Source organism: Halichoerus grypus, chromosome 6 (assembly GCF_964656455.1).
Source record: "Halichoerus grypus chromosome 6, mHalGry1.hap1.1, whole genome shotgun sequence".
NCBI classification, from domain to species: domain Eukaryota; kingdom Metazoa; phylum Chordata; class Mammalia; order Carnivora; family Phocidae; genus Halichoerus; species Halichoerus grypus.
Genome location: NC_135717.1, coordinates 173,514,424 through 173,538,972, shown reverse-complemented (window position 1 = coordinate 173,538,972; position 24,549 = coordinate 173,514,424). Strand labels below are relative to the sequence as shown.

General features: G+C 45.8%; 1 protein-coding gene across 1 annotated transcript in view; it reads left to right on the top strand.

The window, feature by feature from the left end:
- Window positions 1–24,549, top strand: part of EFCAB6 (EF-hand calcium binding domain 6) — a 231,154-nt gene that overhangs the window by 103,519 nt on the left and 103,086 nt on the right. The window contains exons 12-16 of the mRNA XM_078076716.1: window positions 1,793–1,898; window positions 7,410–7,577; window positions 11,276–11,436; window positions 16,791–16,961; window positions 18,867–19,035. Of these exons, the coding sequence (XP_077932842.1) occupies window positions 1,793–1,898; window positions 7,410–7,577; window positions 11,276–11,436; window positions 16,791–16,961; window positions 18,867–19,035 (775 nt within the window). The remainder of the gene's footprint in view (window positions 1–1,792; window positions 1,899–7,409; window positions 7,578–11,275; window positions 11,437–16,790; window positions 16,962–18,866; window positions 19,036–24,549) is intronic.

Sequence of the window (24,549 nt, the reverse complement as noted above, 5' to 3'; positions counted from 1 at the left end):
TTTGTTTATGTTGGTGTGTATCCTGCATTGATCACCTTATATAAATCTTAAAGAAAAATACAGGCTTTATAATCTCAGCACGTTCATTGAAAGCACTATGCTCTATTGTAAAGTAAAATATACCACAGAGTTAATTCCCATTTCACCAGGTCCTATTCCTGTCTCAGGGATTTATGAATATTTGATGAACTGCCCTGGTTACCAGCCTTCTAGGTATTTAGAGCTCCCTCCCCACCCCCTTCACCCCCTACTCCGTTCCTGGGATGCAACTCTCTGAGTTTATTTCTTAAGTGAAGTTACTTCTGGTTTTTTTTTTTTTTTTTAATGATTCTCTTATCTGAAAGAAAGGAAAGAATTAAAATGTGAATTTTATTTACTTTGAAACAGTGAATCTCAACTGGGAGCAATCCCCGCCCCCCCCCCCCAGAGACCTTTAGCAATTTTAGGAGACATTTTTGGTTGTCACAGCTGGGATGGGGGTGCTACTGACATCTAGTGGGTAGAGGCCAGGGATGCCACTAAACATCCCACGGTGCATGAGACAGTAGCCCCCCCCACACACACCCCCAAAGAACTACCAGGCCCTAACATCAGTGGTACTATAGAAGGTAATAATTACTGCAGAAATTTCTGTTCCTTCCAGTGATCTGTAGAAAAACCAGGCTCCAGTGAGTCACATGAGCAACTCATACTCAGGAGTTCTACTTTATGTGTTTCTTAGAAATGGTAGTAGATGTGTGTGTTTATATGTTTTTGTACAACTAGAAAAAGCTAAGATGGCCACGTGGATGCAGCAATAAAATCCCCCAAACGAATGTGAGAATTGTTCAGCTGATTCACTATCCTTCTTTATTTAATGGGAAATGTCATCCTGTCTCAATGAACACTGAAAAGGAGAGGCTGACCAGGGCATCTGTAGATTGGTATCATGGGATCCCTGTAGCCCCCTTCTGATCAGGGTGAAGTTGGCTTTGATCTCCAGAGTGTGTGGTCAGAGGCCTTCAGGAGCACACATGCAGGCTGATGGCCCTGCGTTCAGGGGATGGATGGAAGAGGCAAGAAAGGGAGAGGAGTCCGATAATGTAGGTGACCATGGCCATTGTCAACAGGGAAGGGGAGATTGCAAAGGTTGACATTCCCACTACTTTAACATGGGAAGCGTGTGCCCCCAGTTATCACGTGGGTGAGTGTGCCTCAACACGCTGCCCATACACACAGGAAAGTGATGGTCTCAGCAGTGATCGTGCTCTCTTCCCCGGTCTCTCTCTCTCTCTCTCTTTTTTTTTTTTTTTAAAGAGAGAGAGAGCGTGAGTGAGTGAGGAGGGGAGGGGCAGAGGGAGAAGGAAAGAGAGAATCCCTTAGCAGGCTCCACACGGGGTTCAATCTCATGACCCTAAGATCATGACTTGAGCTGAAATCAAGAGTCAGATGCCTAACTGACGGAGCCACCCAGGCGCCCCTTTCCTGGTCTCTTTTGGGACCAAAGACACGGACCGGCAAGATGGCTGGCCACAGTTAGCTGGCATGGGAAGAGGAGAGTGATGGCACAGCAAGGCTAATGGCCTCCACACCCTCTCCCCTGTCAGTCACCGCACTGCCCGAGCAGCAGTGCCCAAGCACATTACACTTTCAGGAAGAAGAGCCATCCACAAATAGGGCGTTATGATAGTTGTCAGGTGCTTTTCTTCTTCTTCTTCTTTTCTTTCTTTCTTTTTTTTTTTTTTTTGCATTAAGAAAGAACAAAGTACAAGAACATAACCTTATTCCTGTTTTTCTTTTCATTCTCCTGTAGCATCACCTCTAGAAATCAATCTCACAAGGAAAACATTCTCACAAAGTTACCCAGACACGAGGATCACCATACATCGTTGAAAAAAGCACTACTGATCGCCAACACTGTAAGATTTTGGAACCCTTCTCTGGTGAAAACCTCATTGTTTCTCAGAATGCGAACACTCAGAACAAGGCCAATAAAAACTGTATATTCATTCATTTATCCAGCCAACAGACATTTTTTGAGCTCCTATTATATGCTAGGAATTATTCTGAGCACTTGGGGCTATAAGGCCCGACCTCAGGAGTTGGGTGTGTTTGGGGGATCAGATGACATAAAACGTGCTATGCTGCAGTGGGGGAGACGCCAGGGGATGAGAACAGAGTGTGGCAAGGTCGTTAAGGATGCAGTGACTGCCCATCGTTCGCTGTTTAACGAGTAATCCCAACCTGTTGAACCTTCCCCACTCCAGGCTAGAGTGTGTGGGTTCATAACAACGTGTAACCCATCCAAGGAAAGTTTTCTTAGATCCAAAGAGCCTATTTCCTGGTTTAATTATACTGCAGAGAGGAGGCTAATTCATGAATTTGTAACTTGCTCGAAATATTGCTCCTGTCCCAATTTAATGTTTATTTTAGAAAGCAGCACTTAGATACTTTTGAAACATGCAACATTTCCCAAGTTTGTTATTTGCTAAGTACATTCAATAACTGAATCTAGGAAATCTGGAGGGGTCCAGTGACTTGCTCTGCCTCAGACTCAAGTACAACTGTGTATAAAAGAGGAGGTGGTTGGCCTCAGCGGCAGCCTTCCTCTAAGGCAGCTCCAGGGCAGCATTCTGGAGAGGAGCCCATGTGGCCTGGAGGTGGACCACAAAGTTCAGTGGTTTGCTCTCTGTTCTGGAGACTCCTCGCCTCTGTCGATCTAGAATGCCATTGCTTAGGGTTTCCGAGCATAGCGTAGACTCAGAGATTTGGGGTTCTGTTTTCTGCAGGGGAGGGGGCATTTTAGCTAGCCCACTGTTCTAGTTATTCTTTCAACCTATATCACTTGATCTCTTCTACTGAATGAACAATAATATTGCGTGCTTAACAATGTGCCAGGTACCGTCTCAAGTGATTTACTTGTCTTCACTCACTTCAGCCTCTCAGCAGCTCTGTGAGGTAGACACTATAATTATCTCCATTTGATCCTTTCATTTTTGCCCTTATTTGCTGAGGAAAGGGAGCGTCAGTAGTAAGTACCCAGCTTGAGGCTCCCAGCTAGTGAGTGGTGGAGCCAGGACACAAACCAGCTACTCCGGAGAGGCCCACTGCTGCCCTGGGCAGAGCTGCCTGGGAGTGTGCTGGCTGGGCCTCTCTTAGAGATAAATGAAGGCTTTTGTGTGTTTACCCACCTCAGCACCTAGTGTGGTATATTGAAGCAATTTAATTAAAAATAGTGAAATCTCATCTCCGTTAATGGAGTACTATAATCATGCTAACCACTCCAAATGTTGGACTATTTAACAGTCATTGATGTACTGTTCCACAAACAGAACTGATCAACAAACACGTCATGTGGGTGAGGAATGGAGTGCCTGCCCCACGCTGGGCCTGGCTGTGGGCACTTACACTGAACACATAGATGAGTAATGCAAAGGCCCTGCCAATGATGAGCTCACACTCTGGAGCATCACATAACAGCAGTGACCATCAGATACCTTAGAGTTGCAGAGTGCATGGTTGCCAAGTGGGACTCCCAACCCCCCCACCATGTGTCTTGGTCTTGGGCACATTCTGAGACCTGGAAAGAGGAGAGCAGAGGGAGAGAGCCAGGAGGAGGCAGGCTGCAGAGGACAACAGTAGGAAGCAGGTCCCTCTCCTGCTGTAGAGAGGGGTGTAGAATTATTACAGGAAAGACTGCTTTAGATCTGCTCCAACTCATACATCCCAAGTAGCTATATGTGCTACCTCTACACATTGCCACCTTCCCTCTGAGTGGACCTAGTCACCTCCATCACTTACATTTAAACGTGATGTGGTTCCCTTTCTATCACCCAGAAACAATTTGTACCCTGCCTGTTCACCCACTCTTTTTCTCAGTATTATTTGTAGCTCACATGAATTTCTAAATAGAAAGTCCAGAATAATCTTCCAGAAAATACTAGAATTAATAATAGAATTTAGGTCATTGGATACAAGATCAGTATTCAAAGATCAATATGATTTCTGTAAATTACAATAAGCAATTAGAAAAAGAATTTTTAAAATATCATTTCTACCAATATCTTTAAAAAAATCAAATGCCTAGAAATATACCTAATAAAAATATGCAAATTCTCTGCATTGAAGACTACAAAGATCACTTTTAGAAATAATAACAATCCTTCACTAACTTTCAGAAACTATAGGAGGAAGGACTGCTTCCCAACTCATTCTCTGAGGCCAATATTACCCTAATACTAAAGCCAGACAAAGGGACCACAAGAAAAGAAAACCAAAGATCAATATCCTTCATGAATATTGTTGCAAAAATTCCCAGCAAAATATTAGTGAACCAAATTCAGCAACATACAAAAAAGATTAAATGCTATGACCATGTGGGATTTATCCCAGGATTGCAGGTTTGGTTTGACTTCCAAAAAATCAATTAATATAGTACACAATATTAATAGAATTAAGGACAAAACCACATAATCATCTTGATAGATGCAGAAAAACTATTTGAAAAATCCAACGCTGTTTCATGATAGCAACTTTCAACAAACCAGGAATAGCAGGGAAACTCCTTAAACTGATAAAGGGCATCTATAATGAACCCATAGCTAACAGCTAACCATAGTTGATGGTAAGAGACGAATACTTTCCCCCAAGATCATGAAAAACAGAACAATGTCAGCTTTTGCTACTTCCATGCAACATTGTACTGAAGTTCTAAACAGTGCAATCCTGAAAGAAAAGAAATAAAAGGCATCCAGATTGGAAAGGAAGAAGTAAAACTGTCTTCATTCACAGACAACATGATATACACACACAAACTTCTACAAATAATAAAGTTCATCAAGGTTGCAGGATATAAGATCAATATACGAAAATCAGTTATATTTCTATAAACTAGCAATGAACAATCTAAAAATGAACTTCAGAAAGCAATTCCATTCACAATAGCATCAAAAAGACTAAAATACCTAGCAATAAATTTAACAAAAATGCCTGACTTGTACACTGAAAATTACAAAACACTGTTAAAAGAAGCAAAATGTAAATACATGAAAAGACATTCCATATTCATGGATTGGAAGACTCGCTATTATTAAGATGGCAGTTCTCTCCAAATTGATCTATAGATTTAATGCTGCAAACCCCATTAAAATGTCAACTGGCTTTTTTTGCAGAAATTTAAAAAACTGATCTTAAAATTCATATGGAAATGCAAAGGTTGCTGAGTAGCTAAAACCAATCTTGGAAAAGAAGAATGAAGTTAGAGCACTTAAGCTTCCAGTTTTGAATCTTAGTACAGAGCTACAGTATCAGGACAGTGTGGCACTGGCATGAGGATAGACATATTGATTGATGGAACAGAACTGAGGGTCCAGAAATAAGCCCTCACATTTTTGGTCAGTTCATCTTTTACAAGATCAGTGGGGGGAAAGGATCATGTTTTCAACCAATGGTGCTGAGACAATTGGATATCCATTTGGAAAAAGATGAACTACCTTACCCCATACACAAAAATTCACTAAAAATGGGCCATAAACCTAAATATAAGAGTTAAAATGGCAAAATTCTTAGAAGAAGGCATATGCATAAATCTCTGTGACCTGGGTTAGGCAAGGATTTCTTAGCTATGATGCTAAAAGCATGATCCATAAAGGGGAAAAAAAAACCATACACTGGACTTCTCAAAATTAAAAATTTGTGCTTCAAAAGATAAGCCACGCTCTGGGAGAAAATATATGCAAATGATATATAGGGTAAAGGATTTGCACATAGAATATATAAGAACTCTTAGAACTCAGTAAGAGGAAAACCCACTGTAAAAAATGGGCAAAATATTTGAATAGACATTTCATCCAAGAAGACATACGAATGGCCAACGAGCACATGAAAAGGTGGTCAACAAATCAGAAGCACACTGAGACACCACTTCCCAACCATGGGATGACGATAATCAACCCACGTAGTCAGTAGTAAGTGTTGACAAGGATGTGGAGATGGAATGCTCCAACACTCTCATGCTGGTGGAGATGTAAAGTGCTACAGCTTCCATTGAAACAACAATATGGTCATTTCTTTAAAATTAAACAAATGTATCACGTGACCCAGCAATTCCTCTCGTAGGTAGCTGCCCAAGAGAAGTAAAATCATATGTCCACACAAAGACTTGTGTGCAAATGTTCACATCAATGTTATTCATAATCTCCAAACTGGAAATGATCCAAATGTTTATCCACTTGTGATAAGATAAACAAAATGTGGCATCTCCATACAGTGGGATAATAACAAGGATAAAAAAGATCAAAATACTGATCCATGGTACATCCTGGATGAACCTAAAAAATGTTATGCTAAGTGATGGAAGCCAGATGCAAAGTTCATACTGATGCATATAGTGTATGCTTCTGTTTACCTGAAATACCTCGGACAAAGTGAATACAGAGAGATAGCAAATAGACAAGTTACCTTAGGTTGAGGAAATGGACACAAGGTTTCTTTTGAGATGATGGAAAGTTCTGGAAGCAGATAGTGGTGAAGGTTGCACAATGCTGTAAATTTATTAAAAATCATAATTTTCCTACTTGGACATTAAAAATTTGATGATCACTCCCAAACCAAAAAGCAAGCAGGCATATATTCTCTAAATTATTTAATTTTCCCTAAGACACCCTTATATCCTTTTCTGATTTTGGACCCCAAAGTAATGGCTGGCATTTACATACTGCTTTATGACTTAGCCCCTTTGTCACATTAATAGTCACAGTGTCTCTCTGTGAGAGAGGTAGGGATTCTTTATTTCCCCTGTTTTTCCAGTAAACAGTATCTTTTCATTTTGATATTTAATATGCTTATTGGTAATTTTTTATTCCGGGGGAAGAATTTGCCTCACAGTGTTTTGCTTATAATACGTTTTCTTTATGCAGCATGGCTGAAATTTTTCTTGCTAAGTAATTGTCCATTTATGTAATTGATGAGGTTGGTGGGAGTGAAAATAAGCATAATTAATATTTTTAGTAAATTGGCAAGTTGTAATTGAATTGCCGGGAAGTTGTGTGCCCTCTGCTACTGAGCCACATAGCCCTCAGGTGGGGTTGGGGCTGGAGGAGGCAGCACTTAGCCTGTCCCGAGGCGGCAGTCGGCCTGTGCCAGCAAGATGGGCCTCTTTCCTCACTTGGGGCCATATCCTGCCCACATCCTCATAGACAGCATTGTGGGAATGGCCCCTGGAGAGTTCCAGCATCCCCCCTGCACCCACCCAACACACTGCTCTTGGCTCACAGTGTTATCTAGTGACCACCACCTGAGGGATTCTTGCTTCATCATAATTCTGTTTGGCCAGAGCTCACTCTTTATTCAGTGATGCTTAGTATGTATAACGCTTTTCCTTCCTTTTTCCTTTTTTAAAAAAATTCCCTTATATACACTCTCATGCTCAGAAACCTGATGGACGGATAACAGGGGAAGAATTGCGACGTCTCCTAAATTGCATGGTTGTAAAAATCAGTGATTCAGAATTCAAAGAATTGATGCAAACGCTTGACCCTGGGGACACTGGATGGGTCAATGTCTACACGCTTATCGAACTGCTTGAAGAGAACCCTAAGGTGAGTTTTATGACGACTCCATATTTGATTTTCTGTTGATGGCAGGAAACTTAAGTATTCTTAGTGAAATCAGAGGCGGTAGGTGAAATAGTCTTAAATAAAGGACTTCACGTTTTTCAGCTGGGTTGATTTTCATTTTTTAAAAAAGATTTATTTATTTGAGAGAGAGAGAACGCGCATGCGTGCATGCACAGGGGGAGGGGCAGGAGAGGGAGAGAGAATCTCAAGCAGCGCGGAGCCTGATGCAGAGCTCAATCCCACGAACCTAAGATCAAGAGCCAAAATCAAGAGTCAAAATCAAGAGTCAGATGCTTAGCCAACTGAGCCACCACGTGCCTCTAATTTTCATTTTAATAAGAGTTAAGTTTTTGAGTTGTTCGATTTTAACTTTCAGTGTCAAAATCTTTTTTTTTTTTTAAAGATTTTATTTATTTATTTGAGACAGAGAGAATGAGAGAGAGAGAGAGAGCACATGACGGGGGGAGGGTCAGAGGGAGAAGCAGGCTCCTTGCCGAGCAGGGAACCCGATGCGGGACTCGATCCAGGGACTCCAGGATCATGACCTGAGCCGAAGGCAGTTGCTTAACCAACTGAGCCACCCAGGCGCCCTCAGTGTCGAAATCTTACTGAAAGGTGATATTTGACATTTCTGGAAACCCCTCCTGGGATGAGAGCACCTATGTGTAGCAGGATGTATCTTCTTTTAACAACATGCCGGCGGCGCCCCTCCTGCAACCATGTCTTGCACAGGCATGTTTGTGAATTACTCCTCTGGTTCTCATTAATATTTTTAGAGTTTTTATGTTAATTCCCCATTTAAAAAAAAAAAATGCTTATTGCCTCTGGTGATCCGTACTTGCTTTTTGAAAAGTTGACAGAGTTTTATTATTAGAAATGCTTTTATAACTTTAATAGTGATTAGCACTTAACAATTTTAAGAACTTTAAAAAATTAGATTAGTGTCAGGTAATGCATGTGATAGGCATGAACAGATTCTTTTTGAAATATTTGTTATAGACTTCCTTTAGCAGGTACAAATTAGTTTTTCACTAATATTATGATTTCTTGAACGCCCACCTTGTGCAAGGTGGTGACCACATCCTAAACCAATGTCATTTGGTCCTTCTTGAACCCTAGTTCAAAAGTAAGTCCCAGAATTCTTAATCTCAGAAAACAAACAGGGTTGCTGGAGTGGTGGGGGGTGGGAGGGATGGGGTGGCTAGGTGATAGACATCGGGGAGGGTATGTGCTATGGTGAGCGCTGTGAATTGTGTAAGACTGATGAATCACAGACCTGTACCTCTGAAACAAATAATACATTATATGTTTAAAAAAAGAAGATAGTAGGAAGGGAAAAATGAAGGGGGGGAAATCGGAGGGGGGAGACGAACCATGAGAGACTATGGACTCTGAGAAACAAACTGAGGGTTCTAGAGGGGAGGGGGGTAGGGGGATGGTGATGGGTATTAAGGACGGCAGGTATTGAATGGAGCACTGGGTGTTATATGCAAACAATGAATCATGGAACGCTACATCAAAAACTAATGATGTAATGTATGGTGAGTAACATAACATAATAAAGTAAAATTTAAAAAAATTTTAAAAATAATGTCTAATGTCTAAAAAAAAAAAAAAAGTAAGTCCCAGGGCCCTCACACACAGAAAAGAATAATTGTACCTTTTCCTAAACTTTGTTGTATTAGCTCCTGAGAATTGTGGTCTCTGGCTGTCACAGCAACTCTGCACACAGCTTTTTTCCCTAAAAACAAAATATGGACACGAAAACAATCTGCTCTCCACGTGACAAGTGGCTCGATCTTTGCTCAATATAAACCACATCCTGTCGGCCACCATGCTTAAAAGCCTTGGGTGGCTGTCGGGGCTCTAGGAGAAAGCAGGACTTCCTAACCTGGCTGGCAAGGTGCCCATGTAGTCCAGCCCTGCTGACCGGCTCCCGGAATCCTCGTGGGCCACACTGGCTTGGGTCCTCAGGTGCCCCCAGGTCCCTCCTGCAGCCTGGGCACACTGTGGCTCCTGCCAGGATTCCCTTCACGCTCCTTGGCAGGTCTCGGTGCACCCGGTCTCTTCCCAGGGACCCTCCGTGACGCCTCTGCTGAAGCCTGTCTGGCAGCCCCCGGCCTCACACACCTGCCAGTCAGTGTCATAACTTGGTCATTATGTGGTCATGCCTCCACGAGGACAGGCCGTTCCATTTTCACTGCCCGTTGTACCCACGGGGGCTAGCGCACTGCTCGGCTCACTCACAAAACGGTGCAGTGAGTGAGTGAATGAACACAGAGGAATGGAGGAGAAAAATTAGAAAACATGGTTATGCAAATAGAAGAAAATGAAAATCACCACTAGTTCTAACACGGAGGGATTGTTACCCACTGTTAGACTTTGTGGTCCATTCTTCTGAGCCTGTGTACCTGCACGCACCTTGTTTTCAGCTTTATTGCAGTATAACTGATACACGAAAGCGGTACATATTTAATGTATGCAATTTGAAGATTGGATACATACTTTCATGTATGATATCTATTTTATTTTAAAACGAGATCCTATAATTAATGACTTTTCAGTTGGTGTTGTCCCTTACTAGCATGTCCTTAACACTGTCGGTAAAAATTCTGCTGTATGATTTTAAAAGATACAGAGTAACTATTCTCTGTTTAATCTACATGTTCTTTTTTTTTCCCTTTTATAAATCTTGCTACGATGGATATTGTAGCGCCTGCTTTTTTGCACCATTCTGTGATGATTCCTTTCATACAAATTTCTAGAAATGAAATGATTAGGTGAAAGAATGAATATACATTTTATTCTTGAAATTATTTTAATTATTTTAAAAGAGGAATGTATGTGTAAAATACAAAATGCAAAAGATGCAAAAGGGAACATGTGAAAAGTAAGTTTTTCTTCCAGCTCTGTTCCCTTGCCAACCCCCCAGAGGCGGTCAATATTGCCCCAGAGTGTGTAGATTATCAAATTGTCTGATGTTACCCCTTGTCGACACTGGCAATTGACTTCCGTTTTAAATTTTTACCATTCTGAAAGGCAAAAACGCCGCCTCATTATTCTTTTATTTTGCATTTCTTTAAGCCAGGTGATAGATTTTTTTTCATGTTTATTGTACTTTTTTTTTTAAATAAGTGCTAGTTAAATATTATGATCCCCATTTCCAGATGGGGATTAGGGAGCAAACTCAATTGCTCACGCTCTCAGAGTTAATTGGCTAATCAGGGGCAAAGCTGAAAGTCCGTGTCTGTCTGCCTCCAAATCTCCTACTGCCTCGAGGAGTGATTCGTACCTACAGACTTGCTCTTTCCCAATTAGATACGAAAACTCTTCTCCTGTGCAGACCCCATGGTACCTCTCCTCCTGGCTTGGGATTCAGCAAGTGACTTTCCTGTGCGGTCCCAGCATGCGAGCACCCAGGTTACAAAGGTACCACTTAGGGGCGCCTGGGTGGCTCAGTCGGTTAAGCGTCTGCCTTCGGCTCAGGTCATGATCCCAGGGTCCTGGGATCGAGCCCCGCATCCGGCTCCCTCCTCAGCGGGAAGCCTGCTTCTCCCTCTCCCACTCCCCCTGCTTGTGTTCCCTCTCTCGCTGTGTCTCTCTCTGTCAAATAAATAAATAAATAAAATATTTTTTAAAAAAAGGTACCGCTTGGTAAATATGTTTGTTTTTTGTGTTAGGTGGAAGAAATTGTTCAGGACTCGATTACTAGGAATCTCCAAGCCTTCTACAAAATGCTACAGTCATATGACCTCGGAGACACGGGGCTCATTGGTCGAAATAATTTCAAGAAAATCATGCGCATATTCTGTCCATTTTTAACGATCGAACATTTACTGAAGTAAGTGTTTTGGTAACGAAATTAATTCGGGTCATGTTTTTTGTCAACTCTGTTTATGATCCTAAAACAACTTCTATGTGTGTTTGCAATATTGATAGGGAATATTGATAATTGCTATTTATTGGGTCCTTACTAACATAGGACATGGGTCGAGAGTTTGGCACGTGCTCTGTGATTTAGTTCTCACAACAGCACTCCTTTCCATGGATAAGGACACCGAGGTCTGAAGAAGTTAAGTACCTATCCACAGGCACATAGCTAGGAGGCCGTGGATTGAATCTACCTCCCAGGTCTCTGTGACTCTTCTGCTCTTAATCCCGATACCAGTTTACCTCCCAGGGTGCCTGGCTGCCATCAGCCATCCTGTGGAGAGAGGCTTGAATTATAGTTGTGTTTTACTTTAGTTTAAAACTTGCCTCTTGGGGGCTGAGCGAAGCTGGAAGGGGACAGGAATCTTAAAAGAAGAGCACAGTGCCTTGAAGGCCCTTGTGAGTCTCCTGCCGTGTGTCTTGTTCACCCCGCTCACGGCTGCCCTTGGGGCACAGAGCTCACTTGCTTCCCTGTCCACAGTGACCTTGAGAACCTACAGCTTGAATCCTGCTTCCCCTGCCAGCACCCGAACGTCCTGCTGTGTGCTCCAGCTTGTCGTCCAGACTGTTTGGTCCATGCTTCCCACTGTGGACAGCCATCTGGGAGATTAGATGGAAATCCATTGAATCGCAGGGAAGAAAGTTACTCTAAGTCTCTCTCAGTCCTTCTGCCTGGAATGTTAAAAATCTTATATTTGTTGCTTTTGATGACATTACATTGATTTCAGGTGACACAGTTGATCTACCAGTGGTTGTTGGCCACTCGAGTCTCCTTTCTGTGAATGTTCATGTTTCGTTACCCATTTTTCTTGTGGTTGGTTTTTGCAGGAGAAGGGTTTACAGGAGGAGGGTGAGGCCAAGGCTTTCCTGAGCAGAGAGGCGCACAGAGCTTGGTGTTTGCATTCATCCATTTACCGAACGTTTGCAGAAAGGCCAGCTTGCTGGAGTGTGGGAGACACGGAAAGGGGGAGAGACAGGTGGCAGCGAGTCAAGAGAGAGGGTTCTAGAGGGAGCTCAGGGGGCCTCTGCAGGGCAAGAAGTGAGTATGCAGGGGCTTCGGCTGCCTTGGCCTCTGCTATGTGCAGTCAGGAGGAGGGTACCCATGGGGACAGTTCATTTACTCCTTCACTTAGTCTTTCACTCTGTGGGTGGTATTAGGGAGTGCCTACTGCATACCTGCTCTCCTACGTAACCGGTTAACGGAAATCCCTTTATTTCCAGGGTGCTCTAGTGTGGGGGAAAGAGATGCAGACAACCCAGCATGGCCTGTGAGCGCAGCTCTGGGTGAACTCGGAGGAGCGCTCACTTACAGCTGGGCAGGACGGAATGTGGGAAGCTTCTCGGATGTGATGCTTGAGTCCGAAGGGGAAAGGGAAGGGCATTTCAGGATGTAGGATATGAGGCAAAGCCCAGAGAGTAGGGGCAGATCTGGGGACGGGCAAGCCCTGTAGGACCGTTGGGGCAGGCAGTTATGTATGGAGGAACAGCAGGGGGATGACGCCGAGGGATGGGCGGGGTCAGGCTAGAATGGGAACTGGGGCCATTCGGCAGGGCACTGGTTCCCAGCAGCATCTGAGAATCATCTGGAGAGCTTTGAAAATCCCAACGCCCATGCCCTGTCCGCAGGCCGGGCCAGGCACTGTCATCCTGACGTCCCCACCGGCTCTGAGGTGCAGCCGAAGTGGAGAAGCACAGCTCAGGGGGTGAGGAGCCTGTGACGTGGCCTTGGATGGGGCAGGGGACAGTGTCACATCTGTGCTCTCTAAGGGTTGCTCTGGCCCCAGTGTGGAGAAAGCACTGTGACGGAGAGAGGAGGGGGACAGGTGGGCGGCACAGCAGTGGCAGTGGCACAGCAGGGGGGCGGCTGTTCTGGGATCAGGGGGACAGAGGGACGGGACTCAGGGACCCTGGACGTGGAGGTGGATGGGAGAGAGGGCAGCCAGAGGCTGTGTCATTGGCCAGTTAGGAAGCACAGAGGAGCCTACGACCATACCACCCGGAACGTGCCCGATCTCGTCTGATCTCGGAAGCTGAGCAGGGTCTGGCCTGGTTAGTACTTGGCTGGGAGGGAGCACAGAGGAGGAAGCAAGGCGAGTGACAACTCCAGGAGGAGACTCCCAGGGGACGTGGGCACAGACGTGATTCTCTTTATGCTGACGGCCTGAGCCTTCATTCAGCAAGCATCTATCTGGGAGCAGATAGTAGACCGTCTGAGGTGAGAGGGCGGGGGTAGGACCTGGCAGAACACCACCAGCTCATCAGTGACCTGGCCGGAGGGGCGGAGAAGGTCAGGGTGATGGCCCAGACCCCGCGGTGTGGGAGCTCTGGGGGTAGGAGAAGTCAGCGGGTCAGGCGGCACACAGGAAGCAAGGGGGACGAGCACTCACACTCATCATGGCTGTGCCTTAGCAAGCAAGGCCTCAGGAGAGGGGCGGGCTGGAGCAGCCCCCACAGGGCGGGAGGGTCAAGGTGAACCCAGCAGGTGCCAAGGAGCGTGCAGGGAGTGTGGAAAACGCAGTGTCGAGGAATGGATCCACTCCTGAAACTCCCGTACCTGGGCTAGAACAGTGCCCAGTGCGTGCTCAGGGCTTCTTCAGTGTTTAGTGAGGGAATGAATGAATGAGGGAGGGAGTGAATGAATGAATGAATCAAATCTAGTGGATTGGTCATGCAGGTAATTGGGTATTTGAGTTGGAAGCCTCTCTAATCCATTCTCCATGACGCAGCCAGGTTTATCTGTCTCAACTACAGATCTGATCATGTTAAAACCCTGCTTAAAACACCCCAGTGTCCTACTGCTGCTAGGAAAGCATCCAGATGCTTTCAAGAGTGGCTTCCCAGGCCCCTCATGATCCTCACACCCTCCAGAGCTCCGGCTTTGCAGCCAGACTGCCTGGGTGTACAAATCCCAGCTCAGCCCTGAACTGGCTGTGGACTTGGGCAAGTTACTTACCCACTCGGAGCCTCAATCTCCTCACGCAAACGTTACTTAAGAGAGTGCGGTAAGGGTCAAAGGAGATCCTAGACGTAGAGCCCTCCACCCGGCGCTGAGCTCAAGAAACATTGACTCGGCTGCTGCTGTTCTTCTCTCAGCACAGACTGAACCGCTTTCCATTTCCTGACGACCCCAAGCCCTCTCTCTCATCTCTGGACTTGTAGACGGCCTATTTGCTCGGTTCCAAATGTGCACTTTCCCGGCCGCTTGGCTCCTTGGGGTGGGGGTTGTTTAGCCTGTTCACAGTGGTAGCTGTAATACTCAGCACGGTGCTTAGTACCTGGCAGCATAAGGACTTCCTGAAGCAGTTAGATCAATGGCCAGAACTTCCTGAAGTGCCCCTCACTGGGTGCATTTTATAGACAAGGAAACTAAAGCAGAGAAAGAGTGAGGTGCCTCAGGTTGGCGGTTCTCAATCCTTGAATGGGCTTAAAAATTATTGGGGACCTCAAAAAGTTTTCGTTATATGGAGTGTATCTATCAGTATGACTGGATTAGAAATTAAAACTGCACATTTGAAAAAGGTTATTGCAGAAAATGAATGTGTACTTCCTTGTTGGGTTTCCCTGTAGGCTTAGGGAAAACATTGCAGTTTCAAAATAATGACTTATTGGATAAGGAGGTTACAGAAATTATAGCAGGTGTAACCAAAGGTAGCTGGTAACAAGCTAGTGAAGGTCTGTAAAGAAACGAAGCAAATCTCTGAAAACTCACTCCAGCTCCTCATTTATACTCGAAACATTTCCACAGCTTTAGAAAATGTTAGCGAACACAGCCTTCCCGAACACACGTTCCATCAGTGGTCACACGTCGGGTGGCCTCTGAAAAGCCCACTGTGTGTGAGAGGTGCAGGGTGGAAAAGGCAAATGACTTCCTAGTATCTATATGAAAATGCTTCGGGCCTCCCTGGTGTTCTGGAAGGGGCCACAGACCGCACCTTGTGAACGCTGCCTTCGCTCATTGAGGGGCTGTGAAGTCTGGAGCTGATGTTCCAACCCAGGGAGGCCGATTCCAGGGCCTGTGCCCATAGCCACTGTGCTCTGTTTCCTTGTGTATTCTTAAACGTGTGGAATTTTGTTTTGGTCCCCAGGCTTTACCAAGTTTGCTACAATGGGTGTGTGCAACTTTTATGATTAGAAGAATCCTAACAAATAAAATGTTGGGGGAAAAGGTAGTTCCTGTCATATTAGTGGTTGCCTACATTTTTCTAAAATATTTGCATATGCCAAAATTCCAGTATAGGTACTTCCACAACTCCATCCCAGAACTTGCCATTTAAAAAAAGTTCTTTTTACATTTGTTATATCTTTATTGCAGTATTCTTTACAAACTATAAACTACACATATTTATTTATTTGTTAAAGATCTTATTTATTTATTTGAGAGAGAGCGAGACAGAGCACACACACACACACGTGTGCACCCGAGCTGGAGGAAGGGGCAAAGGGAGAGAGAGAGAGAGAGAATCCCAAGCAGACTCCCCGCTGAGTGCAGAGCCCAATGCAGGGCTCAATCCCAGGACCCTGAGATCATGACCTGAGCCGAAATCAGGAGTCGGACGCTTAACCAACTGAGCCACCCAGGTGCCCCTAAACTGTATACTTATTTAAATGATACAGTTTGAGCATCTCCATCATGTGTATACATCCATGAAACCATCACAAGTTATCAATCAAGATAGCAAACATTTTCATCCCCCTGCCCCAAGCTTCCTTGTGCCCTCCTGCTATTCATCTCTTCCACAGCCCCAGCAACCACAGATCTGCATTCTGTCACTGCAGATAAGTTTGCATTTTCTAGGGTTTTATATAAATGAAAGCATGCAAGATGTTCTCTTTTTTGTCAGGCTCTGTTCTCCAGACCTCATGATTTTGATATTCATTCATGTTGTTCCCTCTTTGCACAGCTGGTTTCTTTTCATTGCTGGGTACTATTCCATTCCTTACCACAGCTTGTGGAGCTACTCATTTGGTGGACATTTGGGTTGTTTCCAGTGTTTGGCTCTTACAAATAAAGCTGTAGATTTTGGACAAGTCTTTGTGTAGACGTACGTCTCTATTTGTCTTGGGTAGATGCCCAGGGGTAGAAGGGCTGGTTCCTCTGGGTGAGTGTATATTCAAAGAGTATAGTCGGGGTGTCTTCCAGAGGGGTTGCACCTCACCAGCAGCGGGAGAGGGCTGTAGGTACTCCCATCCTTGTCAGCACTTGGTAAGGTCAGTCCTTTTAACTTCAGCCAACCTAATGGATGTGTTCTAATTTTTAAAATTCAGACTCTGCAGCAAGTTTCAGGATATTGCTTCAGGAAAAATCCTTTACAAGAAACTTTTGGCATGCATGGGAATTAGTGGCCCTCCCACCATCTCTCCAGTTCTTGTTCCAAAGGGTCAGCTGTTAAGTGAACGTTTTCAAAAAGAGGAACAGCTGCTGGATGTTTCGGAGAGGTAAAGCAAAACAAAATGCAAACGCACACTGAAACCACATGCCTGTTGTGGGATAGGTGGTTAGTCGGTATTTGTTGACTAAGTGAGTGTTTTAATAGCTTATTTAAATGCGGGAAAATGGCAAACTATGAATACAGTGATGAGGGTCAGGGGAGTTGAGAGCAAGCAGAGATCTTTGGGATGATTGGGTTGACCTACTAGTTCTGGAAGTGAAAGCACTGAGGTCTGAGAGGTCTGGGGACTGGGCTCAGGTTATTCCAAGACTTGGTGGCCATGTGGGGTTAAGAACCCAGGACCTTCCAGAAACAAAACAGATGAACAGAGGGGAAGGGAAGGAAAAATAAAATAAGATGAAAACAGAGAGAGGCAAACCATGAGAGACTCTTAACCCTAGGAAACAAACTGAGGGTTGCTGGAGGAGAGGGGGGTGGGGTTGGAGTAACTGGGTGACGAGCATTAAGGAGAGCACTTGATAGAATGAGCACTGGGCATTATATGCAACTGATGAATCGCTAAAGTCTACCTCTGAAACTAATAATACACTGTATGTTAACTAAATTGAATTTAAATAAAAAATTTAAAAAGAAAAAGAACCCAGGACCCTCGGCTCCCAGAGAACCCGTCTGCCACCCAACCATTCCATGCCTGCATTCACATTAGTTCTTTTCCAGAAACTTCGACTCCTTACCACCCTTTAATATTTATGGCAAAATACAGGCATTAAACCAGTTAACATTTTCTGACATGAGTGATAGAATTATTCAAATGATCACCAAATTGAATTGTAACAATAAAACATGCTTAGCAAATCTGTTAAACATCGGACTGATGAATATTCTAGCCCATCCTCATTTTGAAAAATATAGGTTTAGTCTAATGAGAAGATATTATTTTAACTTGCTGGTTCATAGCTTATAATAAATCCACAAGGAAAGGTAAAATGTAGACCTATTCAGCCGACTTCACTCTGTCATTTCCCTTTAAAAGGTTCTTAAGTATAGAGCAGTGGGAATATTTTAATGCTATGCTAATGAAATTTGAATATCTGGGCATTTCCGTGGGAGCTGCTTTATAAATGGGCAGAAGGATGGTATTTTAAGAGAAAGGTTAAATATTCTGTGATGAGATGTGTCTGCCTCCTAAAACCAGTGGAAGAAGTAATGGAAATTAGGCGTTTTATAAAATGTGGGCATTCCTGGAGAGCTCTTCAAAGCGAAGGCAGACACAGCAGGAGAGAAGTCCTTTCTCCACCACTGCCACTAGGCTCTCCTCCTCCCCACAGCTTTGGTGGGGTCCCAGAGACTTCGGGAGAGCTGAAGAAATAATTGTTCTCAATCACACCCCCCCACACACACACATAGCACATCACATGAAATCTAGGTTTTATAAATCCGCTTGACTATATAAATCAACTTGGAATAATTGTGAACTTCCCTTCCTTCCCACAAATGTTCGATGGCTTTTTTGGCCTAGTTACCATAAAACAGCCTATTTCATTTAAAGCTTTGTCGTGGGCTCTGACTTTTCGTTTTCCCAGTTCACACAAATACTTTTCCCGCCGTTTCTGCCCCGTCACACGCCCTATTCAGCCAGCTCCAAGCACAGTTGGAAGCCTTAGCACAGGGATGACCATATCCGTGGCCCTGAAGCTCCCCGCCCTGGCCTGCGGCCCATATCAGCACCACACGAAAGAGCTTTCTCCTGACGCAGTGCTGTGGGCCTCTCTGGAACCCTCAGCCCCCGGGCGAGTAGGAAGTTCTCAAGCCACACCATTTATCTGCGCATCTGTTTCCTGGTTCGGGAGTAGAGGGTGGTGGACCTCCTTGTTGTCCGGGGTTGAATCCAAATTGGGTGAGGTCTCTAGGAAGCACTCTGCTGGATCTAAATGCCTGATTGTGATTGTAGAACCAAGCCCACTGAGGACAGAAGCACCCTGGCTAAGAATATGACCAAGGATGAAGTGATTGAAAAACTCAAAAACTATATCCAGCAGCGGGACCCAGCATTCAGAAAAACATTTCTTGACTTCAGCAAGGAACTTAATGGCAAAATTAATGTGCGTGACTTCAAGAAGGTAGGAGAATGGGTTTCTCTGTGTTTCTTTTGTTCCTGGAGAAGTTCGGTGGTTTTGTTATACTAACAGGCCTTATAGGATGGGCAGTACATTTTCAGCACGGGGTTCATTCCCTTAAGGGCAAAGCAGATCCATTTCAAGGCATCTTTCAGCCATGTAAAAGGATTCTTTCAGCCCAAAATGCCTTTGGCAACTTCCTTCAGAGGATACGTTTGGTATGGATATGGCCAGTTTTTGATATTTAAACTTTCCAAACAAAGTGTTCGTGGATGCGGTGTTTGGGCAGCTGCTGAGTACCTGGCTCCATGCTCGGGCATCAAGTACATCCTGGAGCAGAATGGGGGTGGGCGCCAAGCTGCCAGCGGGGAGGTCCAGGGATGCTGTGATAACGGAGGTGTGGTTTGTTCCTCGAGAAAGTGAAAAACGAACCTGGCAGTAAAAGTGGGAAGCTCAGAGTGCTGCTGGGAACTGGGAGGTTCTGCCAGAAAGGACTCAGCTTGAAAGGTTCTGCATAGACTTCTCAAGGAATTAATTTAAATGATTGCTTAAAATTCCTGTTTCGACCCCTCTAGCTAATCGTCTTCAGCTATTTTTAAGACAAGCATTTCAGTTAATATGTAGCATTGTCTGTATGGACAAATTTAGAAGAAGGCAGTGAAATATACTTCCAAGAAGAGAATAATTATATTAGTAGCTACCATGTATCTAGTGCCTGCCCCCATGCCAGGCGCTGAGCCGGGCTCTGTACTTATTTTCTTTTCTTTTTTTTTTTTTTTTTTAAAGATTTTATTTATTTATAGTGAGAGCAGGAACACAAGCGGGGGAGTGGGAGAGGGAGAAGCAGGCTTCCCGTGGAGCAGGGGGCCCGATGCGGGGCTCGATCCCAGGACCCTGAGATCATGACCTGAGCCGAAGGCAGACGCTTAACGACTGAGCCACCCAGGCGCCCCTGTACTTATTTTCTCTCTGGGCTGGCAGCATCCCTGAGGCCGGATGGAGGAGAGAGCGGGGCTATCCACACGGGGAGGGGGGAATGGGACGGGGTAGCTACCAACACAGCCCAGACTTCCCGCACCCCACCCCTGCCCCAAGACTAGAAGATGTGGAGGGCACGTGGGGCATGGTGAGGAGGACAGATTCAAGAAATATTTGGGAATAAAGGGTAATGGACAAGAAAGAGGAAAATGGGTAAAGAGTGGCTCCTTGATCTCCGGTTTGGGGGACCGGGTGGCTGATAATCAGTCATTGATAACTCTGGTGAGCAGTTTCAGCGGGGTGGGGGGTGGTAAGTGGGTGTGACTCACCTGACGCTCCCAGGGCGCCTTGTCCTAGACTCTTTTGCCGCTAAGCCCCTCATGCCCAGCAGTCTTGAACGATCACAGTGCTCAATGCTCTTAATTCATGGAGTCAGTTCATAGGTTCTCAGGAGATCAGGAATCCACTAGGCTGCCGCTGATTTTTCAGGGATTTTTCAGGGGTTACCTTAGAGAAGGGCAGCAGGTGGTGGCAAAGTGGGGACCACTACCCCAGACCGCAGACGGCAGGCACAGATGCTCACCTCTGCTCACCTGAGAACAGGTCTGTAAGCTCAGCCGCAGGTTCTTCCGTCTTAGGGCTTCTCTGCCATCTCTAAGCCAGTGGCTCTCCTGGTGGCATCTCTACTTCCCAGACCGTCCTCCTAAAACTTCAGTCTCTGGCGCCCACCTGCCTACTCGACTTCTTCACGTGGGCGTCTGGAGATGCCGAACTGCCACCAAGGCCTTTCTGTCAGCAGCCCTTCCGTTCTCAGGGGCAGCGTTGCCCCAGTCACTCAGGGCTCCAATCTGGCGTCTTCCTTGACTCTCTCCTCTTCTCTCGCACCCACGCCCAGTGCATCAACAAAGCCCGTTGGAGCCCTTGAAAGTCACCCCAGAGCACGACTGCTGTCCACCTCCTCCGCTTCCAGCCATCACCGCCTCACTGGGCTCCTTGCGCCTGTCCTTTCCCCGCTGCGCTGTGTTCTCAACCCAGCAGCCAGAGTCACATTCCGATGGGTCTGCAGAGAGGGTCACTCCTGCCCAGGACCCTCCCATGCCCCCCCCTCCACGGGAATACAAACCAGAGTCCCCACGGGGCCTGGAGGGTCCGGCACTACCCAGCCACTCGCTGCCTCTGTGACCTCCACTCTTACCACCCTCCCCGCTGCTCCCCTCGCTCCAGCCACACCAGCCTCCTGCTCTGCCTCCAACCGCCGGCGCCTGGCTGTCTCCTCTGCCTGACCGACATCCCTCTGAAGGCTGCGTGACTATCCTCCTCACCTCCTCCAAGCCTTTGTCCAACTGCACTTCGAGGCGACACTGGCATTCCCAGGGCAAATACTACCTGCTCTCCCACCTCAATCTCCTTTACCCCAGTCTTCTTTCTGCGGTGCAGTCGCCTCCTGCCATGCATCTTGTACTTAGAATCCTTCCATTCATGTCTTTATTCTGCTGTTTGCCTGACTTCCTCCGTTAAATCACATGCTCCAAAGGTGGACATTTTTTTCTCTTTCAGACAGTGAGGCATTCCAGGTGCTTGGCACAAAGCAGGGCACAACATTGACTGAATGAATGGATCAATTTGAAGAGTCACCAGAATCCCCAGTGGAGCCCAGATGGGGTGCCACTTGGGGACTGAGGGAGGCAGGTGTTTCAGAAGCCTATTGGGATTCCTCGGCGTGAGGCTGGTTCCCACACGTGTCTGTGGTGCTACCCAAGCCCACCCTAGCCCCCTCCCCTGCCCCTGGAGCTTCCCTGCATTCTGGCTCACCCTGGGGGACAGCCACATGCACACTTGGTCTGCTGCTTGCTTCACGGTGGTAGCTGCGTACCTCTCCCTCTCTCTCTCCTGTCTCCTGGCTTCCTGCACACTCCCCTGCCTTCTGAAGATGTGCCCACAGTGAGGGCAAAGGGAAAAAGAACCCACGAAAGGACAGGACCAACATGCAGGGAGAAAAGCTGCTGGTTGTTTTCACGACTGATTCGCTGGGAACCTAGTTAGGCAAGTTGTCGACTGGTTTCCCCCCTAGTGACTTGTTGGGTTTAACTTTTGGGAAACATCCTGTTGTGACCACCCTTTTAGCCTGAAGATCAACAACCCTGGGGTGATTTTAAGCAGTCCACTAGGGACCTAGGTTTAACCTTCATAAGCTGATACCTTCAAAGCATTTATGTAAATAGAAACTTTGTTGTTAATTGAAGGGATTATTTATAGATGAGGGTGCTTCTTTTACCAGTGAGGTCAGAAATCACAGTCTTCCACCTTAGAGAGAAACAAAAATTCAGATTAGACCTAATGCAGGGCTAGCTGGGTGTAAGACGGGCTAGCTGGGTGTAAGATGGGTTTGCTGGGTGTAATATGGGCTTGCTGGGTATAGTGTGGGCCAGCTGGGTTTAGTATGCACTACCTGGGTCGCAATACAGGCTAGCTGGGTGTGATTGATGGCAGTTTTGGAAGAATTCTGGAAGAAGGACGTTAATTTTAATAACAATGTCCTTTAACTTCTTCCTATCATCTGGGTTATAGATACGCAGTGTTCTTGCCCTTGTCTTCCCCAAATCTGCCCCACAGCGATTAGTATGGTACAGTGGTTGCCGAGTTTCACCCCGGAGGAATTGGGAGTGAGGCTCTCAGTCACATATCCCCGCTTGCCCAATTATGCATGCATGCCGTTGTTCATAATTTGAACATCGGCAGCACTTAGCCATTGGCCCAGATACCTTGTCCTCTAAATTAGAAGTGCTCATTCTTTATTCTGACCAGCCGTTGCCTGGCCTGTGGCGGGGGCAGAAGGTGGTTGGCTGCACGGGTTCAACGTGGGAGAGCCGTAATAGAGTCTGGAGTCTGATGGGACCTTGTGGGTCACCAAATCCAGCAAGTCCCTGCGCTGTCATTGCTGGGGACTGTTACCAGTTTTCACCACCGTGGTCAGGAAGATTTTGTCTGCTGTAAGGATTGATTTGTTTACTAATAATCTGTCTTCCCATCTTTCCTCTCTCTTTAATGTAAAAGACATCGGAGTTTCTGGAGAGTGTGAGGTGACCAGCTGTCCTGCCAGAGGCAGAGCTGTTGGGGTTTTAATGGACTCAGCTTGCTTTCCATGGTTAAATGTGTCATTCCCAGTGGGGGAGGCGGAGGGACTGTTCTTTCTGGAATGCCGCTAGACCCGGTCGGGGTAGATGGCATCCGACATTAAATCATCTCTCACAACAAGCCTGAAGGCATATTCTTTCTCCCAGGAAATGCCTCTCTCCTGGTTCATTGCTCACTCTGGCCACTGCATCACATGGCCTGTGACTTGCATAGTTTGTAATGTGTCGTATTGAAATGACAAGTCAAGAACCGGTGGCGGTGCAGGAAACGGTTTTTGAATTTCAGGGTGATCTAGAATCTTTATATTCCTCCTTTAGATGCCTTTTCCTTCTTCTCTCCCTCTCCTTCACATGCTGAGTTAGCAGCAAACCCCCCAAAACTGTGTCTGATGTAAGAGAGGTGGTTGTTTTTCTCTTTTGTAATGAGGAGTCCAGACATTGTGCAGGGCAGCCCGGCAGCTCTACAGTGTCTTCAGAGGCCCCGGCTGCTTCTAGCTTTCTCCTCGTTCAACCTCGTTCTCGTGCATGGAATACAGCTGCTGGGGCACCAGCCATCACATACATTTCAGGCATAAGGAAGGGAAAAAGTGAAGGCAAAAGGCTTGAGCCAGACAAGTATTTCTTTTTTTTAAAGGGCTTTCTTGTAAGCTTCTCTCAGCAGCTTCATTGTATTGACCAGGCTGTGTTATATAGAGATCTTCTAGAAAGAGAGACATGATTTTTTGCTGGGTATGTTACTACCTTTAGAAAAAGCAAGGTTCTGGTTGTAAGGGAGAAGGAGGGAGTGCACATCAGGCAGGCAGATGTAACCATCTCTGCTGTCCTTTCTCTTTGTAAACATTTTGAGGGTGCCTGTTCTACGCTTGGTGTAGGACTAAACCACATGAGGACATGGAGAAAGCAGAAGTTTCATTGCTTGGGGCCAGTGACCCATGGGGAACATAAAATGACAAAACATCCAAGGACACGTAAGTCAAGATTAGTCTAATTGCATAATTAGGCTAATTGAGCAATTCCATCCATCAGGAATTCGAGGAAGGCTTTACCTTCCAATTCCCTGTAATTGGCTGTTCCTAATGGTAAATTGATATTCTTCATCCTCGGTAAATACACTGTATGTTGTTCGGTTCACTGTTATCCTTAGTCCATCCCCGAAGTCCCAGCTGAGGCCCCTGGAGACAGACATAGGGCTGCAGAGCTCATCGGCAAACTTAAGAACCCCTAAGACATGGATTAACAAAGCAAGAGTCTGTAACAGCCCAGCCCAGCGCCCCAGATTCTTGGTGCCCGTGGCTCCTTGCTTCTCACCTGCCTTGCTCGGGAGAAGGTGAGCTTTCCTTCCTCTTCCCAGCAGAGCGTCCCCATGCCCTCTGGGGACACGTAGCTAGGACCTGGCACCGTCCCA